Here is a 23,759-nt window from a genome sequence, read left to right as displayed (position 1 = left end):
GAGGAGCGGCCACACACCAGTTGTCTCCTTGACGGGCGGAAGTTTGTTGGGTGAAGGCAGGGTGTGCGATTCTTCATCCCAGGTGCCAAGTACCTTCTGCCGCAAAACTGACCTGAGGTCACTCTCCGAAAGGCCAATTTCCAAGGCTGGTGCACCGACAGCCTGCTTGGCCAGCATGTCAACCCGTTCATTTCCTGGGATGCCTACATGACCCAAGGTCCACACAAAGATCACGGAGCGGCCTCAACGGGCAAGGGTATGGATGAACGACTGGATAGCCATCGCCAGACGAGAGCGAGGAAAACACCGGTTGACAGCTCGTAAACCACTCAGGGAGTCACTACAGATGACGAATGACTCACCTGAGCAGGAGCAGATATGCTCTTGGGCGCGAGAGATGGCGACAAGTTCTGCAGTGAAAACACTGCAGCCAGCCAGCAACAAGCGTTGTTCATAAGGAACCCCCAGAGTAAGAGCATAACTGACGCAACCAGCAACCATCAAACCGTCAGTATATACCATGTCAGATCCTCAAAGTGCGGCAAGTATTGAAAGAAAGTGGCGGCGGAGGACCTCAGAAGGGACTGAATCCTTCGAAGGCATGAAGGCATGGGCGGGACACACACCACGCGGGTGTACATAGAGGAGACTGGAAAAGAGGCCTGACACGGAGCGCAATCGTACACCCTGACCGGGGCCGCCATTCCGGAAGATGGACGACTGAGTTGGGGAACAGCAGACGTAGTTAAGATGCCCGGGCAAGCTACAAACATGTGCAGCATAAGCGGCAAGTAGTTGGTGGGGCCGATCCGCAATGGAGGGGCACCAGACTCCTGAACTATACTGTTGACAGGGCTTGTACGGAAAGCTCCAGTGGCGAGTCGAATCCCGCTGTGAAGGATGGGGTCAAGCAACCGGAACGGGAAAGGTGATGCTGAACTGTAAGCCAGGCTCCCATAATCTAGACAGGACTGAATTAATGCCTGATACAGTCATAGAAGGGTAGACCAATCAGCACCCCAGCTGGTGTGACTATAGCAACAAAGAGCATTAAGATGTCGCCAGCACATTTGTTAAAGTTGCCGAACATGGGCCAACAGGGTATTGAAAACCAATCCCAAAAACTGATGTGTCTCCACCACAGCAAGAGGTTCGCTATCAAGATACAGCCGTGGCTCAGGGACAACAGCAAGATGCCGGCAGAAATGCATAACGCAGGTCTTGACAACTGAAATCTGGAAGCCATGCGCTACAGCCTTGCAGATAGTGCCCTGCAGCTACCGTTCAGCAGCTGCAATGCCAGTGGAGCTATACTGGAGGCAGAAGTTGTCAGGATACAAGGAAGTTGAGACAGACGTTTCCACCACTGCAGCAAGCCCATTAATTGCAATTAAAAAGAGGCAGACACTTAAGACAGATCCTTGCGGTACCCCATTCTCCTCAACTCGGGAGGAACTATGGCAGGCCGCAACTTGCACGCGCAAGGAATGAAGCAACAGAAAATGTATGAAAATCGGGAGCAGACCCCAAAGACCCCAACCATGAAGCATAGAGAGGATGTGATGTCGCCATGTCGTATCATATGCTTTCCACATGTCAAAAAAGACGGTGACCAGATGCTGATAGCGGGCAAAGGCCAAGGCCTTACGAATGGCAGACTCCAGGCACAACAGATTAGCGGAGGCAGAGCGGCAGTTACGGAACCCACCCTGAGACAGAGCCAGAAGGCCCCGAGAATCAAGTAGCCAACTCAACCTCCGCCTCACTATGCATTCAAGCAACTTGCAAAGAACGTCAGTGAGGCTAATTGGGCAGTAGCTGTCCACTTCTAGAGGTTTTTTTGTCAGGTTTCAACATGGGGATTACGATGATTTCTTGCCATTCTGACGGGAACTCACCCTCAACGCAGATAAAATTGAAAAGGTCTAAGAGGCATCGCTGGCAGTCCGAGAGATGTTTGAGCATCTGACAGTGGATGTGATCTGGCCTGGGAGCCGTATCAGGGCAAGCAGCTAGGGCACTTTTGAATTCCCACTCACTTAACGGAGCATTGTATAATTCAGGTTGGCGCATGTGAAATGAAAGGCTCTGACATTCCAACCACTCTTTTAGGGAGCGGAAGGCCACCAGATAATTCGCAGAAGTGGAACTCTGAGAAAAATGCTCTGCCAAGTGGTTTTCAATTGTGTCAGGGTCAGTACAGACTGCTCAATTCAACGGAAGTGCAGGTACGGGGGTCCGATAGCCATAGAGTTGCCTAATCTTGGTGCAAACCTGTGATGGAAAGGTACGGAGACCAATGGTGGAGACATACCTTTCCCAGCACTCCTGCTTGCGTCAGGGAATGAGACGGCGGGCTCACGCACAGAGCCATTTAAAGGCGATGCCGCTTGTGACGTTCAAGCGCCGCCTCCGATCTTTAATCACCTCAGTGACCTCGAGCATCCACCAAGGCACAGTCCACTGCCAAGGGGACCCAGAAGAACAGTGAATGGCAGATTCTGCGGCAGTAATGATGCTAGTGGTGACCGAGTGAACCACCATATCAATGTCATCATTGGAAAGAGGCTCAATAGTGGCAATGGAGGTGAACAAGTCCCAGTCAGCTTTATTCATAGCCCGTCTACAGGGGCGCCCAGAAGAGTGACGCTGTGGCAGTGACAGAAAGATCAGAAAGTGGTCACTATCGCACAAGTCATCATGCACACTGCATTGGACAGATGGTAATAGGCTAGGGCTGCAGATTGAAAGGTCGATGGACAAATACGTGCCATGCACCACACTGAACTGTGTGAAGGCACAATTATTTAAAAGAGAAAGATCGAGCTGTGCCAGCACTTGCTCAATGATGCTGCCTCGATCTGTTGCCACTAATCCACCCCACAGAGGGTTATGGGCGTTGAAGTCGACCAGTAACAGAAAAGGTGGTGGCAATTGGTCTATCAGCACAGCCAGGACATGCTGTGGGACATCACCATGCGGTGGAAGATAGAGACTGCAGACAGTAACAGCCCGAGGCATCCACACCCGAACAGCGACAGCCTCTAAAGGTGTTTGTAGAGGGACACACTTGCTGTAAAGAGAGTGGAGGATGTAGATGCAGACGCCGCCAGATACCCTCTCATAAGCTGCCCGGTTCTTATAATAACCCTGATAGCCACGGAAGGCGGGGGTTCGCATAGCTGGAAACCAAGTTTCCTGAAGAGCAATGCAGAGGAAAGGGTGAAAGCTGAGAAGTTGCCGGAGCTCAGCAAGATGGAAAAAACCACCGCAGTTCCACTGCAGGATGACATTATCCATGGCCGAGAAAAGCGTGAAGGGATCGAGGAGCAAATTATGCCACTGGGTCACCTGCTGCCACCGACTGAGTACCTATGGGACCATCGAGATCTAGGTCCTCAGCGGATGCCAGAATCTCCACCTCATCCTCAGACACAGTGCTTGTAGGTAGTGATGGAGTGTGTGCCACCACAATTTCCTTGGTCTACAGGTCTTCAATTTGCAATTTCTCGCACCGTTACTTTGGCTGCCCTAGCTAGGAGGGCTTCTTTGATTCAGACTCCGGGACTGAAGAGGAGCACGAAGCCCTACGACCAGTGACCTGTGGTGTCTTGAGCCACTAACAGCTATCTGTCATGCTGCTGGGGTAGGAACCTGGGAAGGGAGTGACTTAAGGGATCCCTTCTTAGCGAGAGAAGCCGAGGAAGACTTATGCTTATCTGGCTTAGAAATGGTGGTAGTGGGGGGGGGGGGGGGGGGGGGGGAGCTGCTCCTGAGGTGGGTGGTGCGGGAGCAACAGGGAGGCTAGTGCCCCCAATCAAGGGGGCACGTGTAGAATTCCGGCTCTGAGAGGCGATTGTTGGAGGTGGAGCTGATGGGACTAGAACAGTGGTAGTGGTGGCGAAAGTGAAGTCATGTGAACAGGATGGAGGCGTTCAAATTTCTGCTTAGCCTCAGAGTAAGTCAGTCGGTCCAGGGTCTTATATTCCATGCTTTTCCACTCTTTCTGGAGGATCCTGCAGTCTGGTGAGCAAGATGAATGATGCTCTTCGCAGTCGACACAGCTGGGACGTGGGGCACATGGACTATTGGGATGTGATGGGTGTCCACAATCCCAACATGTGAGGCTGGAAGTACAGTGGGAAGACATATGGTTGAACTTCCAGCACTTAAAGCACCGCATCGGGGGAGGGATATAGGGCTTGATGTCACATTGGTAGATCATCACTATGACCTTCTCAGATAATGTATCACCCTCAAAGGCCAAGATGAAGGCACCGGGCACAATATATGCCTCGCCACTCTCAATTGGCACACAGCTCATCAGACTGCAAAACAAGGTCCCTATGGAATATAATACCCTGGACCATATTTAAACTCTTATGGGGCGTGATGGTAACAAACATCCCCCAACTTGTTACAAGCGAGTAACCTTCGTGACTGGGCAGAGGAAGCTGTTTTTATCAGAACTTTACCAGAGTGCATTTTGAACAAGCCCTCCACTTCGCCAAACTTGTCTTCTAAATGCTCTACAAAGAACTGAGGCTTCATGAAGCAAAGGATTCCCCATCAGCTCTCATACATACTAGATATTGGGGTAAATAAGCTACACTGCCATCCTCAGACTTGCGCTCCTCCCATGGTGTGGCCAGGGAGGGAAACGATTTGGGGTCATACGTGTTTGCATTAAAGTGACCCCTGGAACATTTAGATGCTGCTGGCAGCTGGCCACCAGCAAAAGATGATGTACCACACTTCATTGCGGGTCATCCGCCCTGATGCCACCCACTCCGACCAAGGGCCCTCCCCATGGGCGCTACCCAGCCACAGCAAGGGCCACCTGGAAGGATGGCCATTGCCGGGAGTCCCGATGCCCCAGAAAGTTAGGCATCTACTCCTCGGCATACGTGGGGAGTTAACGGCGCAAGTGTTGTCAGGAGACTACAACCAACAGGGTACATGGCAGCCCCACACAATGAACTGGCTACCGTGCTGGATATTAGGTGCAAGGAAGTCCATGGGTGTCATCTCCACAGAAAGCAACACAGCACAGTGCATGGTAGAAATTGCACCCACGAATGCATTCTTGCCCAAGAGATGGAGAACGAGCGGGACTGCAATGCAATGACAAGAAAGCTGGCTAATGGTCTCAATGCACGACAAACACAATGCACCATGTAAGGCGCTCTTCCCCAACTGGCTCTCTCTTCGGAAGAATTTGGAAACATGGAGGTCAAACCCGAGACGGGACCATCACATATAGGCCGAAACGTTTGACACGCTTTATAGTCGCCTCTTACGATAGGCAGGAATACTGCAGGCCTATTCTAACCCCCGAACCGGCAGGGGGGGGAGGGGGGAGGTTGAAGATTAAGTCAGTAGATTAGGTAACTAATAAGGTGCTATTGAATAGAATTGGGGAGAAGAGAAATTTGAGGCACAACTTGACTAGCACGTTGGTAGCACATGTTCTGAGGCATCAAAGGATCACCAATTTAGTGCTAGAGGCCAGTGTGGAGGGCAAAAATGTAATCAAGCTATTTATACACATAAGTGTGTAATATTTAGTTGTAATATAATATTTCGCTTATGCTATACCTCCACCTCCACCAGTAGTATGGTTTCGCACTGTCTTCAGTATGCTATGTACTTAAAAGGGTAGTAGTAATGCTACAAAATGGTGCAGGTTCTAAAGTTACTTTTTGTGAAAATACAATGTTTTATCGCAAAGTGAATTTGATTAAAATGAGGTATAATTACTGACAACAAGTAGCGTCAAAGAATGTACTGCATATGTTGAAACTGCTGGTACAAATCGGCACAGAACAAATTACTTCAGAGCAGTAACTTAATATCTCTAGTTAAAACTTCCAGGCTGATGGGCTGTGGTCAATGTATATAACTCCCCCCCTGTAGTTTTGTCTCCACTACGGGAGACATCCTCCGATGTAAAGCGGCGAACTGCAAGCAGAACTCAATGAAGCGCTGACTTTTAAGCCAGTGAGGAGGGTGCCACTGAGCATCATGTGGTGTCAGCTATGATACTGTTTGTGGTAATACCAACATTCTCGACTGAAAGTAATCGATCATCATGTTTCTGATAAAATGCCGACATCCTTATTCTCTCCTGTTAAAATTATTACGGTGTTTATCAATTTCAATAGCGTCTCTATACATGTGCGCATAATAATGTGAGGTTTAAGATATAATGCTCGTCTCGCTGAATTTTATTTCATGATTACCTTCCTGGTGAACATGTTCTGCTACAGCCAATTTATCCCTGTGAGCCAGGCAGCAATTCCTCTTATGTTCAACAAGATGTGTTTAACACTCCTCTTCGTTGTACCGATATAAACACGTCCGCATCTACAAGGAATTTTATATACCCCCAGTGTAGCCAAAGAATGTCATGCATCTTTTGCCGATCTTAAAATACACTTATTTTCCTGGAGGGAAATTTGACCTGTGTCCTGAATAATGGACACAAGAAAAACCTTACCATAGGGTGGCTGTTCTTCATTGTTGCTCCTGATTCTCTGCCTAGAGCGAAGTGCCCAGTCAATCTATAAACAGATTCACAAATTTCTCATCTTTTAAATAAAAGGTTCACAAATTTTGTACGCCCTGTCTATCAAGGTTTTTATTACACCGCTTTTTTGTGTATAGTGGTGGTTTGAATCTTTATGCAGATAACGATCAGAATGTATGGCCTTTCTATATACCTTATGGCCCAACGTTGCATCCCGTCATTTAATCACACACACATCCAGAAAATTTAATTGCCCATTACTCTCTGTCTCCACAGTAAATTATATTTTTGGATTACTGCTATTTAGATGTATCAGAAAGGTACCCAACTCCTCTGCTCCATATGTCCATACTACGAAAGTGTCATCTTCTTATTGTTGGAGGAGAATGAAGACTCTTTCATCAGTTGATTGGTTATTTCTAACATCTTCATAGTGGGATCCTTCTGAAGTTTTTTGTTATTGGAGGAAACCAAAATATCATTGACCTCTCCATGATAGTCATCCCTCTTCAATATGACGGTGGTACTACCATTATCTGCAGTAAGAACAATAATGTTTTTATTTGGGTTAATTTTCCTCAGCACCTCAGGGAGACCAAGAGATGAATACAATAAGCAGATTCAGAAGGATGTAGGTTGCAGTAGGTACTAGGAAACGAAGAAGCTTGCATAGGATAGAGTAGCATGGAGAGCTGCAGCAAACCAGTCTCTGGACTGAAGACCATAACAACAACAGTCAAGCTGTGCCACAAAATTTCTCTTCTCCCCAATTCTGATTTGTACCTCTTCATTAGTTACGTGATCTACCCATCTAATCTTCAGCATTCTTCTGTAGCACCACGTTTTAAAAGCTTCTGTTCTCTTCTTGTCTGAACTATTTATCGTCCATGTTACACTTCCATACATGGCTACACTCCATATGAATACTTTCAGAAAAGACTTCCTGACACTTAAATCTATACTCGATGTTAGCAAATTTCTCTTCTTCAGAAATGCTTTCCTTGCCATTGCCAGTCTACATTTTATATCCTCTCTATTTGACCATCATCAGTTATTTAGCTTCCCAAATAGCAAAACTCATTTATTACTTCGAGTGTCTCATTTCCTAATCTAGTTCCCTAAGCATCACCTGATTTAATTTGACTACATTCCATTATCCTCGTTTTGCTTTTTTTGATGTTCACCTTAACATCCTCCTTTCAAGACACTGTCCATTCCGTTCAATTGCTCTTCTAGGTCCTTTGCTGTCTCTGACAGAATTACAATGTCATTGGCAAACCCCTAAGTTTTTACTTCTTCTCCATTGATTTTAATTCTGACTCCAATTTTTTCCTTTGTTTCCTCCACTGCTTGCTCAATATACAAATTGAATAATATCAGGAATAGGCTACAACTCTGTATCGCCTGCTTCCCAACTACAGCTTCCCTTTCATGCCCCTTTACTCCTAACTGCCATCTGGCTTCCATACAAATTTTAAATAGCCTTTCGCTCCCTTATTTTACCCCTGCCACCTTCAGAATTTGAAAGTGTATTCCAGTCAACATTGCCAAAAGCTATCTCTAAGTCTACAAATGCTACTTGGCCTTGCAGAATGCCCAATGTGGGGACCTGTCTGCCTGGTTGTGGCAGGGGAATGATGGAATAACTGGAAAGTGGTTTCTGTCACAAAGTCCATCATGGAGTGACCAAGCTGCAAGATCAGGGGAGCAGATCATGAGATCGCGGGAACTGTCATTGAGGAGACAAATGAAAATCTGTAATAAGTTGGTAATTAGGAGACCCTTACCTGTTGAAGTGGCACTCCCCCACAGGGGATGATGTGCATTGCAGTACCGGAAGAGGAGAAATGGGGGTGGGAGTTTCTGTAATAAGGTAGACAGTTCAACATAAGGAAGTGGCCTACATGGAGGGAGGTAGACATTGCAAATGGTGATGGCTGTAGTCTATTGCACTCTAACTACTATTGCTTCCAGGTTGGTACAAAGGGGGATCCAGACACTAATGACATCAGAGCGAACCAAGGTGCAAACCCCTCCAGATGCTATCCCAGGGTCGGCACAGTCCCAACAGAATGCTCGATAACCACGAAATGTTGGAGAGTGACATCATGGAAGTGTGTTTCTTGAAGTCCAAGACAAAATGCAGAACAGAAGGAAACAAGATGACATATTTCTGCTAGGTGGTAATAGTATTCATTGCCCTTCCACTGGATTATTGTGTGGTGAGAGTCCAGGTTACGCATAAAGAAGCTGAGGAGGAGGTCATGTCACGCAGTCAGTGTTGTCACTGACAAGGATGGGTTGACATCCATAAATAAGATGCCAGAGTCAGGTTACAAGGGGGGAGATTGTGCCTCCAGGGGTACCAGGCGGCCTTGTCCTGGGACTTATGTTTCTTCTTCTTCTTCTTCTTCTTCTTCTTCTCCTTCTCCTCCTCCTCACTTTGGGGCACACAGATGGTGCATCTCATAGCCGAGTCGAGTTGTGGTAGTAGGCTTCTGGCCTGAGAGACGCTGGGAGAGGGGTCCCTTGGGAGAGCTAGATGCCAAAGCCAGGGGCCACTTCTTCAGCCAGGCAGAGGGAGCAGCTCCTTGAGGGGAGGTCATGGGAACAGTAGGGGAGGGGGAAGGGATAGAGGTATGGGACTGGGGTAAGGAAGAGGGAGGAGGGAGAAAGGTTGTAACACAGGAAAAAGTTGAGGAGAGTGACACCAGATGGAGTGTCTCATACTTTTGGCAATGCTCAGCATAAGACAGGCGATCCAGATGCTTGTACTCTTGGATCTTCTTTTCTCTCTTGTTAGCTGGGCAACCTGGCGAGCGAAGGGAGTAATGGTCATGACAACTGACTGTGGCGGAACGCAAGGGCTTCCCTATGGAGTGGGTGTCCACAGTCACCACACACATGGTCTGCCATAGAGCGACAAGACGTGCCCAAAACGCAAGCACTGAAAGCACCTCACGAGTGGTGGGATGTATGGCTTCATGTCACATCTGTAGCACATAACCTTGACTTTCTCTGGGAGGGTATCTCCTTCAAAAGCCAGAATGAAGGCACTGGTATCAGTGCAGTTGTCTCTGCAACCCTTCTGCACATGTCGAACAAAATGTATGCTGCATTGCTCCAGATTAGCCTGGAGTTCCTCATCAGTTTGCAAGATGAGGTGCCTGTGAAAAATCACTTCCCGGACCATATTAAGATATTGCTGAGGGGTAACAAACACTAGGATGTTGCCAAGAGGATCATAAGCACGAAGGGCTGCAGATTGGGTGGCAAAAGAAGCTTTGATCAACAGGGAGCCTAACCACATCTTACTTGAACATTCCACTTCACCAAACTTGTCCTCAATATTCTCCACAAAAACAATGGCTATGTGGCGGTTAATGTGTCCCCATCCATCCTCGAACAGATGAGGTGGCAGAGAAAGTGTTTCACTCCAAGACAGTGAGCCTGGCCTCCCTCAAATGGTGTAGCTATGGAAGGGAAGGCTGCTGGGGCATGTGAAGCAGCATTCAGTGATCCTTTATCATTCAAAGAGTAGGCTGTTTGGGAACAGCCAGATTTTCGCAGCTTGATAAGCTTCATGTGCCAAGCATCCTCCCTAATACCACCCACTCCAATCACTGGCTCCCCCATGGGAATCACCCAGCCACAGCAAGGGCTGCCTGGCATGTCAGCTGTTGCCAGGAGTTCCAATGCTCTGGGAAGACAAGCAACCACTCCTTGGCATACATGGGGAGGGAACAGTTCAGGGATCAGCAGTGTGATCCCTGTGCCAGATGGGTACATAACAGCCCCACCACATAGATTGGCTAGCTGTGCTGGTGACCTAACAAGGTGGATGGGGGCTACGCCGGGGAAGGAAGAGGGAAAGGGGGGAGGGGGAGGAATCCACACTGTAGAACTAGGAAGGGTTTCTTCCCCGAATGGCTCACACTACAAACAGAAAATTTAGAAGTGGAGGACAAACCTCAAGTGGGCACCTAAGTCGCCAGAAAGGATGAAAGACAACAGGCAGGAGGAACAAAATGGCAAGCAATACAGGGAACCACGTGGATAGCTAGATCAACATAAATCAGAACACCAAAAGAGGGGAAGGAGGGGGCAGTGGGGAGGAGCGCAAGAATAGGGAAGGAGGGGTAGGTGAAGGAAATGAAGCCAGGGAAGGAAGAATAGGCTGCAATAGCTCGAGGCCCGATGTGTGACGCGCATGAACTCATGAAAGAACCATGAGCCCCTGGGAAGGATGAGGGGGTGGAGGTGGGGGGCGGTATGTGAGATACAACGTAGACTACAAAGAGCAGTCTCTCCAGGGAAGCTGACCATAGTACTTCAGAGAGAAATTTCGCTATCAAGGAGACTTTGTATAGGTGCTAAATGGATCATAGCATCTACATGTACTCATACAGCCAAGAAGCTCTCAAAACTCTTATCAGCCTTTGCAACAACATCAAAGATCATTGCAAGATGGCATGAAGCCCTTGGGAGACTAGGGAAAAGCAACAAGGATACCTAATACTACTATGGACTTCGTGGCAATAAACAAGCTGATAATACTGGCCATGTTTCAAGAAAAAATTGTTAATCCTGAATTTGAAGAGGAAACAGATTAAACTCATGGCAGGACTCATGACTCGCCATGGAAACTTTAAAAAACATGTACACACAATGAGTAGAGGAAGAAGTCACAAAATGTAGACTATGAAGTGAGGAGAATAAAACTACACCAAATCTAGTTTTTCAATGTGAAGCTCTTGTGAGCAAAAGACACAGAATATTGGGGTAGGTAGAGCCTGAAGAAACTGTGACTAATAAGGAACTAGTAAAGGGTCTCCTACTACTTCTAAAAATTACCGTGTGACTTTACTAGGCTTACAGGGAGCAAAACTCCACAACAGGCTCAATTTTGGTGTGGACAACAGTGAGCTAAGACAATTGTTGTTTTTGCCTCCCTGTATAAATCAAATCAAACAACAAGAGCAAGCAGAGATCCTGCAATAGTTGCACACTACAAAAATTACTCAAAATTATTATGGAAATTATTGAAAAAAAATCAAGAAACATGCACATTACATCAGAAATCAGTAATTCTAGCAACAGACTTCAGGCTACATGGAAAGTAGTGAAACAAGACACAGGACAACCAGCCCCAGAACAGTATAACATCACTACCGAATAAAGTGGAAGGGCTGTAAATTATGAGCTACAAGTGGCAAATAAATTTAATAATCATTTCCTAAATTAGTAGAAAATATAGGAACAAACAATTAAACAGTTCAAGAGAGAAATCACAGGAGTATGTTGAAAAAACAACGCTCATAAAATTTAATCATATGAATGTATCCCTAATTTCTCCTGAATCTGCTGGTGCTGAAATTCAGTTTACCTTGAATTTGCATTATGTGGCACTGAACAATCACATCGATACTAATATTGTTTTAAGTCATTACTTGAAAACAGGACTTTTACTATGACCAGTTTATCACCAGAGAGAAAGAAAGTAATAATTACCAAATGATGGGTAGTAAAGAAAGAAAGGAAGGAACATTAAAGAGTTACACTTCCTACAGACTATGGAGTCATTATAGATGGAGCACAAGCTTAAAGGGTCAATGGAAGGGTCCAATTCCACGCATTTCCTTTGACCCGTGACATAATGGTGGTGTTGTGTGTGACTTCACCATGATGCAGAGATTTCGAGATTATTGTGTTTGTAGTTGCCATGTCATTTTGTTTGATGGTGCTCTCTGGTGATGTATGTGTAGGTGCTGAGTTTAATGTGTCATATGGGGTTCATTTGAGTTTTTGTTGCAATTGTGCTAACATGGCTTTGAGTTTAGGTAGTTGGTACAGTTACGTGGATTGTGGAAAAGTTTTCAGTGAGTTATTAAGGTTTTTATTTATTTTATTTATGTGTTTGGCATTTTTTTTTTTAGGTCTTATTAGTTAGGTGTTTGTTGTGCGGAAAGAAGTCTTAATTTGTTTTATGGCTTTTTTGTTAGGTATAGATGTGCCAGTGAAGCCCATGTGCATATAATTATGTTCCGAGATGAGCAGTAATGTCATGTCTGTCACACATTTTCTGCTGATGTTCGGTCTTATTGCTGGTATGTTAGGTGTGTCATTTGTGGCAATAACATGAGGTTGATGAGAGTTCTAGTAGCTTGGACCAGGGTGCTTATATGTGTTGTCAGTGTGATAATATCTGGAGTTGATTAGATATGGTGCCTGGTTCGAGAAATCTAGAGTGGCCATGACAGATGTTGTCCTGCTCACTTATTATTTTTGATATAGGTCTTCTGTAAGTTTCTGTGTGCATGGGACTGGCGTGAGTGAGAGAACTGTTTTGGATTGGTTTTCATTTTGTCGAGAGGTTTGAAGAGTATGTCAAGTATAGGGGAAAGTTGGGTAAGCCAGCAGTGATTGCTGAAATTGATGAAACACAGTTTGATAAGAGGAAGTAGGGAGGGGCAGTTCTTGGGTTGGTCTGTTGGTATGGGGGACTGCTCTCTCTCTCTCTCTCTCTCTCTCTCTCTCTCTCTCTCTCTCTCTCTCTCTCTCTCTCTTTGAGGGGGAAGGATTATGTATGCTGATTGTGTTTTTAGGGTTTTACAAGTTTGTAGTAAGAAGGAACTGGTGAGTTTGGTTGAGGAATATACTGAGGAGGATAGCACTATAGTTTCTGATGCATTTTCATCTTGTAGGGATATGGGAAGAGGAGTTATAATTATTTAGTAGTTAATCATAGTATTGAGTTTAATGATTATGAAACTGAGGCTTGTACTAACATGATAGAGGGGTTTTGAGCAGCAATTAAATCTGTTATAGAGAGAGAAAAAGGCACTCTTCCAACCTCCAATTTCCTTTAGATCAGTATTGCTGACAGAAGAGCGTCCCTGAGAATTACTGTATTTTTCGTGTTTGTTGAGGGCTGAGGGGAGGATGTATAGGCTGAGGGTGGTGAGTTAAAGGGGTTGGGTGTGTGTGGGTGTTCTTGGTATTGGTTGTGGGGTTAATGGGGCAGGTTATGGGTTGGGGGGGGGGGGGTTATAGATTATGTTGAAGAGGACCAGTTTGGTTGCAGTTTTTGTTGTTCTGTACTGGGTGATTTATTTTGGTTTACATTTGTGTTTCTCTCTCTCTCTCACTTTTTTTTTTTTTTTTGGGGGGGGGGGGGGGAGTGATTTGGGTGGATTGGGTTGGTTTATGATGGCAGGTTGTGGGTGTTTAGGAGATTGTGTGTGTGTGTGTGTGTTGTAATTTAATTTTTGGGGGGTTTTATTTGTTTGGGATCATACAGTGTCTTTTTATTGTATATTTAGCTTGTCCCCACCTTAAACCCCCAATTTTTTGTGGCTGTCCCGTTAGTTTCATTTTATTTTTGGACTGAGATGTTCTTGTGTCTTTGTCACATTTATTGGCATGTATACGCAGCGATGTCATTGTTGTCATTCTGTTTACATCGACAGTAGCTGTTTCCGCCATAATTGTGGCGTCATGGATCAAAAGAGGACGTGTGGAATCAAACACTACTGTAATGCCAGCTTGGATTACAAAAGGATGGAGAAGGAAACTAGCCATGTCCTTTTCAAAGGAACCATCCCAGCATTTGCCTAGACAATTTAGTGAAATTATAGAAAATTTAAATTTGGATGACCAGATGGGGATTTGAACCATCCTCCTTCCGAATGTTAGCCCAATGCGCCAACTAATGTGTATTCAAAATCAAAGAGACAGCACACAGTGAAACTGAATATTATGTGTTAAGTCTTGCTTTGTTGCACAAGGTTGACCCCAGACACTAGAAGTGTACTCTCATCAAAATTTATTACCCATCATCTGTAATTATTCATTTTGTACCATGTTACCTTTACCAACCGATTATGATTATGACAGTGAACATATGAATATTTTTTTCGTGTTCCGACATGGTGATCTCGAGGAAGTAGTTTACCTTCATCACTTTGAACACATGTGAAGAAGAAAAAAAAGAGAGACAAAAGTTTGCAAAACAAAAGAAGACGATTTATGGTCTGAGGCAAGCTTCATGCATTTGGTATCAATGCATTTATTACAGAATTTAGAGGCAAAATATACGCATCCACACCATTTATACTGATGGATTGATCCTCATCTTTAATAGATAAAGAAATGGAAGAAGGGAGTAATGAATTGGTTTAAGATGAGAGATCTTGGCTGACTTGGTGTCATGGCACAAGAGTAAAGAGAAATAGAAAATAAAGCATGACTAGCACCAATGAAAGTAAATATGCAGCTAAAAAATTATGGATGGAAGATTGCAATCTGGTTGCACATCCACTCGAACCTTGTTTCAGGCTACAAAAATGCGGAGGGGGAAAAAAACTGATATGTGAGGAAGCATTTTTTACCACCAAGCCTTTGAGTGGTATATAATCACACTAATAATGAGACACATGAAAGGCATAGTCAATATAGAACTATATTTCTGAAAAACAGGGACAACTGAAGGCACCTGCAATAGATCTTGATCAACAGCAATCAATAATTCACTATATTTTTAAGTTAATGAGGGTAGCAACCCTCCCATGAACCATAGACCTTGCTGTTGGTGGGGTATTTGTTGAGAGGCCAGACAAATGTATGGTTCCTGAAGAGGGGCACAAGCCTTTTCAGTAGTTGCAGGGGCAACAGTCTGGATGATTGATCGATGTGGCCTTGTAACACAAATGGCCTTGCTGTGCTGGTACTGCGAACGGCTGAATACAAGTAGAAACTACAGCCGTAATTTTTCCCGAGGGCATGCAGATTTACTGTATGGATAAATGATGATGGCGTCCTCTCGGATAAACTATTCCGGAGGTAAAATAGTCCCCCATTCAGATCTCCGGGCGGGGACTACTCAGGAGGACATCGTTATCAAGAGAAAGAAATCTGGCGTTCTACGGATCGGAGGGTGGACTGTCAGATCCCTTAATCAGGCAGGTAGGTTAGAAAACTTAAAAAGGGAAATGGATAGGTTAAACTTAGATATAGTGGAAATTAGTGAAGTTCGGGGGCAGGAGGAACAAGACTTCTGGTCAGGTGAATACAGGGTTATAAATACAAAATCGAATAGGGGTAATGCAGGAGTAGGTTTAATAATGAATAGGAAAATAGGAAGGCAGGTAAGCTACTACAAACAGCATAGTGAACACATTATTGTGGCCAAGATAGACACGAAGCCCACACCTACCACAGTAGTACAAGTTTATATGCCAACTAGCTCTGCAGATGACGAAGCAATTGAAGAAATGTATGATGAGATAAAATAAATCATTCAGGTAGTGAAGGGAGACGAAAATTTAATAGTCATGGGTGACTGGAATTCGAGTGTAGGAAAAGGGAGAGAAGAAAAAAAAAATACTAGGTGAATATGGATAGGAGCTAAGAAATGAAAGAGGAAGTCGCCTGGTAGAATTTTGTGCAGAGTATAACTTAATCATAGCTAACACTTGGTTCAAGAATCATGAAAGAAGGTTGTATACATGGAAGAACCCTGGAAATACTAAAAGGTATCAAATAGATTATATAATGGTAAGACAGAGATTTAGGAACCAGGTTTTAAATTGTAAGACATTTCCAGGGGCAGATGTGGACTCTGACCACAATCTATTGGTTATGACCTGTAGATTAAAACTGAAGAAACTGCAAAAAGGTGGGACTTTAAGGAGACGGGACCTGGATAAACTGACTAAACCAGAGGTTGTACAGAGTTCCAGGGACAGCATAAGGGAACAATTGGCAGCAATGGGGGAAAGAAATACAGTAGAAGAAGAATGGGTTGCTTTGAGGGATGAAGTAGTGAAGGCAGCAGAGGATCAAGTAGGTAAAAAGACGAGGGCTAGTAGAAATCCTTGGGTGACAGAAGAAATACTGTATTTAATTGACGAAATGAGAAAATATAAAAATGCAGTAAATGAAGCAGGCAAAAAGAAATACAAACGTCTCAAAAATGAGATCGACACGAAGTGCAAATTGGCTAAGCAGGAACGTCTGGAGGACAAATGTAAGGATGTAGAGGCTTATCTCACTAGGGGTAAGATAGATACTACCTACACGAAAATTGGAGAGACCTTTGGAGAAAAGAGAACCACTTGTATGAATATCAAGAGCTCAGATGGAAAGCCAGTTCTAAACAAAGAAGGGAAAGCAAAAAGGCGGAAGGAGTATATAGAGGGTCTACACAAGGGTGATGTACTTGAGGGCAATGTTATAGAAATGGAAGAGGATGTAGATGAAGATGACATGGGAGATACGATAGTGCGTGAATAATCTGACAGAGCACTGAAAGACCTGAGTCAAAACAAGGGCCCGGGAGTAGACAACATTCCATTAGAACTACTGACAGCCTTGGGAGAGCCAGTCCTGACAAAACTCTACCATCTGGTAAGCAAAATGTATGAGGCAGGCAAAATACCCTCAGACTTCAAGAAGAATATAATAATTCCAATCCCAAAGAAAGCAGGCGTTAACAGAAGTGGAAATTACCGAACTATCAGTTTAATAAGTCACGGCTGCAAAATACTAACGCGAATTCTTTACAGACGATTGGAAAAACCGGTCGAAGCTGACTGCGGGGAAGATCAATTTGGATTCTGTAGAAATACGGGAACACGTGAGGCAATACTGTCCCTACGACTTATTTTAGAAGCTAGATTAAGAAAAGGCAAACCTACATTTCTAGCATTTGTAAACTTAGAGAAAGCTTTTGACAATGTTGACTGGACTACTCTCTTTCAAGTTCTAAAGGTGGCAGGGGTAACATACAGGGAGCAAAAGGCTATTTACAATTTGTACAGAAATCAGATGGCAGTCATAAGAGTCGAGGGGCATGAAAGGGAAGCAGTTGTTGGGAAGGGAGTGAGACAGGATTGTAGACTCTCCCCAATGTTGTTCGATCTGTATATTGAGCAAGCAGTAAAGGAAACAAAAGACAAATTCAGAGTAGGTATTAAAATCCATGGAGAAGAAATAAAAACTATAAGTTTCGCCGATGACATTGTAATTCTGTCAGAGACAGCAAAGGACCTAGAAGAGCAGCTGAACGGAATGGACAGTGTCTTGAAAGGAGGACATAAGATGAACATCAACAAAAGCAATACGAGAATAATGGAATGTAGTCGAATTAATTCGGGTGATGCTGAGGGAATTATATTAGGAAATGAAACACTTAAAGTAGAAAAGGAGTTTTGGTATTTGGGGAGCAAAATAACTGATGATGGCCAAAGTAGAGAGGATATAAAATGTAGACTGGCAATGGCAAGGAAAGCGTTTCTGAAGAAGAGAAAATTGTTAACATCGAGTATAGATTTAAGTGTCAGTAAGTCGTTTCTGAAAGTGTTTGTATGGAGTGTAGCCATGTATGGAAGTGAAACATGGACGATAAACAGTTTACACAAGAAGAGAATAGAAGATTTCGAAATGTGGTGCTACAGAAGAATGCTGAAGATTAGATGGGTAGATAACATAAATAATGAGGAGGTAGTGAATAGGATTGGGGAGAAGAGGAGTTTGTGGCACAACTTGACTAGAAGAAGGGATCGGTTGGTAGGACATGTTCTGAGGCATCAAGGGATCACCAATTTAGTATTGGAGGGCAGCGTGGAGGGTAAAAATCGTAGAGGGAGACCGTGAGGTGAATACGCTAAGCAGATTCAGAAAGATGTAGGCTGCAGTACATACTGGGAGATGAAGAAGTTTGCACAGGATAGAGTAGCAAGGAGAGCTGCATCAAATCAGTCTCAGGACTGATGACCACAACAACAACAACAACAACAACAACAACAACAACAAGGGTAGCAAATTCCTGGAATTCAAAACAGTAGCTCTATCAACTACAGCAGATGCATACATGACCCTGCCAACTATAGCTCGTCAAGTGATATACTTTCAGGGATTGCTCCAAGAACTGTGTATGAATAACACAGTAAAAAAATCAATGTGTGTGTTCTATGATAATAAGAGGTGGTGTTGCGGTCAGTTAAAATGAGCGCATCACATTTGATGTTAGGAAGTGCAGTATCAAATCAATCAGTACAAACACCGAGTGTACACCTGTCCTTTTTTTCCCCCTAAGGTAAGTCTTTTAAGTCTTTCCGCTCCCGGGATTGGAATGACTCCTTACCCTCTCCCTTAAAACCCACATCCTTTCACCTTTCCCTCTCCTTCCCTCTTTCCTGAAGAAGCAACCGTCGGTTGCGAAAGCCTAAAATTTTGTGTGTGTGTTTTATTTATTGTGCCTAAGTTATGTATAAAATATACAATATTTTTAAAGTATCTAACATGTCCTAGACTGTTGTGCTGAGTACTCAAAGGACAAACAAATAAACAAACTAAGTCAACTTTAGGTCTATATACTCTAAAAAGGACTGGTCAGAGTAAATATTCAGTGCAATGATTGCAGACATTTGCCAGTAGCACTCAGCATTTTTGTTTAAGTTCTTCAGATTGGCCGACGACTTAAATAAATGAACGAATTAATTTATATCTTCATTCACTCACTCGTACTTTTACATAAATTTCATCATGAAGGAGAGCTTTTAGGGATCTACAATAATCTAAGACACCATCAAAAGGCTGAAACAGTCAATGCAGACTTATTTTATGTACTACACTGAAACCAAATTAAGACTAGTGGTAGTCTGATAATTATGGCAATTACTTCTATATTAATATATATATTGTCTGTATATTCGAAGAAAAAAAAACACTGTTCATTCTCTTAAATGAATGAGCAGCTGTTTTTACTTAAAACAAAGCACTTATGTAGCTTTATTCAGAGCATTATAAGCTATCTACTGTAGAAAAGGAATATGGAACAAAATGACTTTCATACCTGAAAAAAATGCTCTAATCTTATCAACAAAAAAGGGAAGCAAAAGAATGTACTTGATATGAATGGAAAACTCACAAACAAAATTATCAAGAACTGCAAAGCAGCAAAACCACAGTGGCTATGAGGAAATGTGAAGAAACTGGAAACAAACAGTATTAGAATTGATGTATCACATGTGAAGGTTAACTCTTCCCGGCGAGTGGTAATACCATAACTGGAGGTCAAACAAAAACTCCTTAGCCCATACAAAAGAGCAGGAAGTTTTCTTAATACTAACAGAGTAGCGAAAATTTAAATTAAAAAAAAAGTCATTAGGGAAACACCTGATTCCACATGTCTGCTTTGATCCATGATGTCACCAGTACTATACAAAATGGTGACAATATCGTCACTACATATACATGCCAACAAACTCTAACAAAAATAAATATGACAGATGAATGTATCACTACAACAATACAATGAAACTAATTGGACACCTGTGGGAAATATGGGGTTTAGGTCAGGGACAAGCTAAACTCAACTTACTACATAATGCTACAGCCACAAGACAAATGGTGCACTTCATGCAACCTGTACAGCTCAGACCAGGCCCACGACACAAAAAAAAAGAAACAACATATGCAATTCCAAAGAACTGAGTTGGACATTTCCCTTGACCTGCATATAGCTCAAACGAGGCCCTCAATAGCAAGGAAAAAACACCTACAACTCACAAAAAGGGAATCAGATGTATACTATGACCCACATAGCTCAATCGCAGCTCTCGATATCTAATAGCAAACCACAAATTAAAAAATCACAACCACAACCTTCACATACCTACATAACACTCTAAACATCACCGAAACCAAAACCCCAAAACTCAAAAACACCACACCATATTGAAATCACACACCACTGCACTATTACACCACGGGTCAAAGGAGACAGGTGGAATTGGATACTTCCAATGGCAATAAATTAAAACACACACACACACACACACACACACACACACACACACACACACACACACACACACACAGGAAGTAATAGATCACTTAATGTAGCAACTAAAGCCCATGAAACTGGAGATGCACCATAGTCAAATATCTAAAATGGCAATATAAATACAAAATCAAAAGTACTAAGATTAACATAAAATGCAATTATGTCAATGGTCATGATATGTATTTTACGGACTGACTGGTAGTGAGGGATTACAACTATGATTCATAAACATGAGCATAACTAAAACTACACCAAAGTCTGTTGAAGGTAGCACTGACAGAGAAATTTGTGAACTCCCAGACAATGAGTGGCCTCCAATATTCCGAATTATTGCCTAGAAGAACAGGAAGGAAAACTGGAAAGATTGTCTACTTCATGATGTATTTGCTTTTGGAAAAGATACAGTTTGTTTTATCAATCACACAAAAAAAAAAAAATTGCACGAGTTTCAATAGACTTTTAGTATTGGAATGCTGAAGCCCAATATCAGTTAGCTAAAGAGAACAAGAACAAGGATTTAGTCAGTTTTCGATAGTAATAATAAATTATTATTATTATTATTATTATTGAAAAAAATAAAAAGGCAACTCAATCAATCATCCATGGTTCTTGTTTGATTTTTGTTTTTAAGGAAGAGATTCAAGACAATTTCTACGGGCATGTTTTAGAAACCACTAAACATGCTTTGTTTCCTTCACAAAATGTAGAAAAATTACTCTATGTTTTTTGCCCTCGATTAATAATGAAGAGTTAATGTGAGAGAAACTGAGAAATTGAGAGTTGCATAGAATGCATTCTACACAAGTATAATTATTTGATTTGTTTCCTTGAGACGGCAAGTAAATAGTACTGGATGTGACAGGCCTTTCCGTTTCTAAAACAACAATTATTACAAAGGCACAATAATCGGGAACCACTGTTCAATGCGCTTAATTTACGGACATTTAACAAGAAGTATCGTTGTTGCATTCTTCTTTCTTATATGCAACGATCAACACATTTCACTACAAGCTATTAAATTCCTCTTCTAGGCTCATTACACAATGAAGTCAGCAGCAGAAAAACAATTCTTCATAACTTTCACTCACTCTTTACGCCGCGTCTATATAAAATTAAACTACGTAAGAACAACCCAAGATAACGGCACCCTGAGACGGTTTCGCTCATTTGCTCGTTATCCTTTATACAAAATGAAAAATTTCAGGTACCTTTCGGCCGCCTAAATTTCATTTTGCTACTGTTACGGCCTTCATTGTTCCCAACACCTTGTTGTGCGGCTACGCTGCACGTAAGAATAAAATGTGGATTACTCCTTACCTGTTCCATGGTTCTTCCTTTTCTGTGACGAAAAGGCTCGCATTTGCAGTAACGAAAGCGAAAATTTCAATCCGTCAAGCCGAAATTCCCACAACTAACTTGATACTTATGTCATTTGACAGCGCCACAGTGATATTTGAAACGGCAACAGCTGACAACATTGAGCAGTGTTCTATGATATCGATTGTGAAATTCAGAGATACTTAAGCTGCCGTTACGCAACTTTCGATACAGTGTGTTATTTACGGGAATACGCTTCTGCAATTTTGGCGCGGGGGCAATATTTATAAACGTTATTAGAGGTGAATACATTACGATGTTGTTGGTAGTTCTTTTGGAATTATAATGTACGTTGCGTCGTAAGAAAAACGATGACGAAACGCTTATTTCTTTTTATTCTTGATGATGTTAACTGCACTTCAATCATCGTATTTTTCATGTAGGTCCAAGAACGTTACATTGTAGATGGACAGAATATTTACATTTCTCCACTATCTGTTTGCTCCTTTTCAATTATTTTAATGTTTTGTGCAGAACATACAATTTTTTAAACTAATTGTACAGAGCATTTACATTTCTCCACAACATGTTAGGCAGCTTTCCAATTATTGTAATGTTTCGTACACAAGATAATTTTTGTTTGAAACTACCTATACCTATACATATCTAATACTCAGATTATGGCAGGAAATTGCTTTCGTATTCAGTTTGGTCTGCGTTGATAGAACGCGCAAGGCGGTTGATGCATACCCTCAAATAATAGTAATAACAATAATATTGAAAACATATGGAAAAAAAACCATAAGGGAATTTTAGTTAACTGATGTTACATCCTTTGTTAATGCATAACAGTCCGTTCATCACCTCTGCTAACAATGTAGTCACATTTAATTAATAAAATCTATTTACTTACCTACGAACATAAAATATTTTCTGTGTCATTTACTCGATATTTCATATTTGAAGAACCTCTTATAGTTTCTCATCTTTATGGTCTCTAAATGGCAGGGTAATAAGTTTTTTTTATGCCTTATGACATTTCTTATGCTCACCAGAGATTTCGTTTATGCTTATTCAGTAAAAATTAATTTTTTCTTCTTGTTTTTCTTTATTTTCTGGTTCGTATTCAGCAACCTATGTCAAATAATTCTTTTTTATTTTGCTTTTTCACTGGGCTCAGTCAGTATTTATAGTGCTATATCAAAGACGTGTCCACGATTATATGGCAATGATTGAGATTGGCAGAAATCGTTTCTGTAATCAAAATATGAAAAAAATCATCCTCTGACCTTGTTTTACTCGTACGTTATATATAGTGGGTCCTTCAGTTATTCCAATTTTGTTCGCAACAATTACACACACACACACGAAGTGAGCTGCCGCAACCATGACAAGATGGCCGCCGAGTGAGATCACAGGTATTTTCTTCGTCCGCTAAAATAACTTATTTAAGAGGAAATAGTGCCAAGTTTAAATATTCTTTGTTTTTATTACTTGCTGTAGTGTCCGTTCTTGTCACACAACTGAATATTAGCGTCCAAGCAGAGCTTATTCTTGAAAAAACTTGTTCTTTAGCTGAGGTCCCGATAATCGCGACATAGCCCGTAATTTTGCGTGACATAAACACAACAAATTCTATTCAAGTTTTCTTGATAGTGCAAAAATCGTTTAAAAAAGACAGCTACTAGTTTCATCAGTGTCTATTGTCGCAATAAAAGTGTAATTAAACATTTCTAAATCGTATTTAACTAACACATTTCGTATTGTTTACTAGTTAGATAGACGCGATCTAGGTCTAAATTTTCCGAGTTATAAACGTTTAAAAACCTGACCAAACACGCCTGATAACTTAAATTCTCTAAAGCAAAGTAATTACAAATTCATTCTTCTGTTTTTGCATCTCTAAATCAGTAGAAAAACAACAACCACCGCACATAAGATCTTTGTGTCGTTTTTTTGCTTGCAGACATACAGTCTCGCGACCTTGACAAATTTAAAACATTCTTTAAACTTAACTATTCTTTCGAAACTGACCATGAGTGAGAAATGTGGGAGCTGTTATAG

At 42.4% G+C, this 23,759-nt stretch overlaps 1 protein-coding gene across 1 annotated transcript in view; it reads right to left on the bottom strand.

Moving 5' to 3' along the window:
* Positions 1 to 21,877, bottom strand: part of LOC126354846 (uncharacterized) — a 69,293-nt gene extending 47,416 nt beyond the window's left edge. Inside the window, exon 1 of the mRNA XM_050004828.1 lies at positions 21,696 to 21,877. Coding sequence (XP_049860785.1) covers positions 21,696 to 21,704 — 9 coding nt within the window. The 5' untranslated portion in view covers positions 21,705 to 21,877. The remainder of the gene's footprint in view (positions 1 to 21,695) is intronic.
* Between the last annotated feature and the right edge of the window lie 1,882 nt (positions 21,878 to 23,759).

Source organism: Schistocerca gregaria, chromosome 3 (genome assembly GCF_023897955.1).
Source record: "Schistocerca gregaria isolate iqSchGreg1 chromosome 3, iqSchGreg1.2, whole genome shotgun sequence".
NCBI lineage: Eukaryota > Metazoa > Arthropoda > Insecta > Orthoptera > Acrididae > Schistocerca > Schistocerca gregaria.
Note: the sequence above shows the minus strand (reverse complement) of the source record. Positions and strands in the feature narration are given on the sequence as shown.